The sequence below is a fragment of the Acomys russatus genome, chromosome 4 (assembly GCF_903995435.1).
Source record: "Acomys russatus chromosome 4, mAcoRus1.1, whole genome shotgun sequence".
NCBI lineage: Eukaryota > Metazoa > Chordata > Mammalia > Rodentia > Muridae > Acomys > Acomys russatus.
Window position 1 is genome coordinate 66,459,195 of NC_067140.1, and position 2,956 is coordinate 66,462,150.

The 2,956-nt window shown below is 59.3% G+C and overlaps 1 protein-coding gene across 1 annotated transcript; it reads right to left on the minus strand.

Moving 5' to 3' along the window:
* Nucleotides 1-692: 692 nt before the first annotated feature.
* Avp (arginine vasopressin) lies at nt 693-2,720 on the minus strand. Its single transcript, XM_051145059.1, has 3 exons — nt 2,554-2,720; nt 1,182-1,383; nt 693-919 (listed from the first exon to the last, which is right to left on the minus strand). Exons 1-3 carry the CDS (start codon nt 2,683-2,685, stop codon nt 747-749), a joined length of 507 nt encoding a protein of 168 aa, XP_051001016.1. The 5' UTR covers nt 2,686-2,720; the 3' UTR covers nt 693-746.
* Nucleotides 2,721-2,956: the final 236 nt, after the last annotated feature.

Consider the following 2,956-nt stretch of genomic DNA (forward strand, 5'->3'; position numbering starts at 1 on the left):
CTGCCTGAGGGTGGGTGTGGTGGTTTGAGCACACATCTGTAGGGGACTTGTAGCAGCGTTCTCGATGGGGTCTGCCTCTTAGTGGTTGGGTGCTGATGGTAGGGCATCTAGAGAGAAAACATCTCATTTAGATCTGGGGTAATGTCTCTTCTCCTTCTCCCATCTGGGCACAATCTTGGGCAAGTGTGACATTTGCACTGGGTACCAGGGTAGGTCCCTCAAGCTGTTTTGCCTTAGTCTTGGATGAAATTAGGGCTGAGATGGTCATCATGGCTTGACCCCTCTTTCTCTGTCACTCTCGCTTATTCTGTCTCTCTCCTCGTCGTGCTTTGATTGTCTTGTCCGCCAAGCGTCTTGCCTCCTTTTATTTCGATCTCAGTCAGAGAATCGCTAAGTCACCCTGACTCTTCCGGTCACGGGCCCTCAGACCTTGTCCTTCTTCTGAGCTTGGGGTTGTCTTTGTCTTGAGTATAATGGGGGTATCTGGGAGCCCCAGAATGCTTCCCTTATACTATAAGGCTTATAGATTCTGCCTCTTCTGGGGGTGGGAGCGTGGACCATGCCACGACTTTGAGGTGCGGGTGCGGGGGGGGGGGGGATTAGCCAAGGCAGAGTAGAAATTTCGCACTCCAATGCCTCTCCCTCCCCTCTCCTCCCACTCCAGAGACAGAAGACAGACATCAGGGTGCGTTTTTTAAAAGTTTATTTTCCATGCTGTAGGGGGGAGGCATGAGGGCGATGATGGCTCAGTAAACCCGGAACTTGGCAGAATCCGCAGGCTCCCGCGTCCCAGCCAGCTGGACCAGCCGTAGCAGTAGCGCCCGGGCGGGCCCGTCCAGCAGCGTGGCGTTGCTCGGCTCCCGAGCGCGGGTGAGGCGGAAAAAGCCCTCGCGGCACTCGGTCTCGGTCTCGCAGCTCTCTGAGGGGTGGGCTCTGTGAGCGCAAGCGCCCTGAGGTGGACGCAGCTCCAGGGGCGGCGTCCCAACGCTCCCCATCACCCACCCCCACCCCACCCCACCCCCTTCATTCTCACCCTCCAACCTGGCGTCCCTATCCCCACCTTTCGCCCCCACCCCCAACCTCTCATCTGGCGTCCCCCTTAGGCCCTCCGAACCTACCCCCATCACGCGCCCCCATCCCCAGCCGGTACCCCATGCCCACCCGCCCGGCCTTGTGCGCACCGTCGCTGCAGCAGATGCCGGTGGCGGCGCAGCGGCCCCCGCTCCCGCACGGCTTCTGGCCGGACTGGCAGGGCGAGGGCAGGTAGTTCTCCTCCTGGCAGCGCAGCGCCTCAGCGGTGCCCACGAAGCAGCCCAGCTCGTCCGCGCAGCAGATGTTCGGCCCGAAGCAGCGCCCTTTGCCCCCCGGGCCGCAGGGGAGACACTGCGAGGAAAAGACATGAGTCTGCAGGAGCGAGGCCGAGAGGGGTTGTTGGGAACCCAAGGCCACCCTGCTGCTGTCCCAGCTTCGAACCCTTGCAGGCGCCCTGTCGCTTGCTGTCCAGGCCAAGGCAGCCGTCAAGGGCAGGAAGTTGAAATTTAAATGGCTAGATTATGAGAAGAATCAGTTCTCTCACTAGGGGGGGTGTCTCAAACCCCCCTATCTGTATTGGCAAAGTCTCCCTGGGGGGCAGCACGGGGCAAGGAGGGTTTTCCTCAGCTCTGAAATGTCACCAGCGTGCAGCAGTCTCTCAGAGCCATCCTCCTACACATCCCTAGCCCCTCTTTTCCCCTACCTTAACCACCCCCCACACAGAGCACCCCTGCTTTCTCTAGAACACTCCCTTTTCTGGCTTTGCTAGTAGGCTTCGCATGAGCCTTGACCTCCTGCCCACCTATTAGGGCAAGGACCAACTCAGGGTGGTGCGTGCACGGGAGAGCTGGTGCCTCAAGCCTCCAAGGGAGACAAACTGTGAGAGCTGCCTACCTGCCTTATCCGACAACTCAAAATTGAGCCACCCGCGGCCTGAACAGCCCTGAGCCTGGCGACTGGGATTCCCTTCAGCTCTGCCAGAAGGGCAGACTCGCAGCTGTACAGCTCACAGCAATACAAGAGGTTTGGGCAAGAGGCTGGGACTAGACTCGGGACGTAGTCCACTCAGACGTGTATAGAACAATGGCCATCTTCTGGGGACAGGAAGAAACTGGCAGTGGAGGCTAGGAAAGGAGCTACGAGAGGCTGAGCTGGGGAGGGGTGGGGGGGAGGGCCTTAAATTTGGGTTAGAACAGAGTTTTGTATTATCTAGCCAGTCCTGTGTGAGCCGCCCCACACCCACCTCCAGGTGTGGGGAGGAGGCCAAGGCACCCAGTTCAACTTGACCCCAAGTCCATATAGCTCTCAATTTCTGGCGCATCCCCTGCATACGGACAGTGTCCATGCGGCTTCCCTGGTACTTGGTCCCCTCTCACTCATCTTGGTGCCTACTTCCAGGAACCGCCCTTAAAGTCTGGCTCCTCTGACAATGTCTCCTTCTCTCCTAGCACCCCCCCACCCCCCAACCCCGACCCGTTCCCAGCATACTGCCAGCTGCCCGAAAACAGACCACAGTGGTACCTGTCTCAGTTCCATGTCAGAGGTGGCCCTCTTGCCACCTCTCGGGCAGTTCTGGAAGTAGCAGGCAGAGGTGAAGGCCAGCAGGCTCAGGAAGCAAGCAGACAGCGTAACGTTGAGCATCCTGGCAAGCATAGGTGGGCACCACCGTGTGCAGCAGCGCAGCTCTGCCGGGCTCTGCTCTGCTGCCTCAGCGGGCTGTCTATTTATGTCTGCAGGTGTTCCCTAGGAGGCGACAACGTGGCTGCTAACCCCCTCCCCAGTGGCTCCCCAGGTCCCAAGCTGTCAGCAGTGATTCAGGCATCTGGGGACACACGTGGACCTGTCTGTGCAGATGGTGGAGGAGGGGGGCAGGCCATCAGGCTGTCATTGGCCGCAGTGTGACTAGAGCAACTGCTGATTTGAG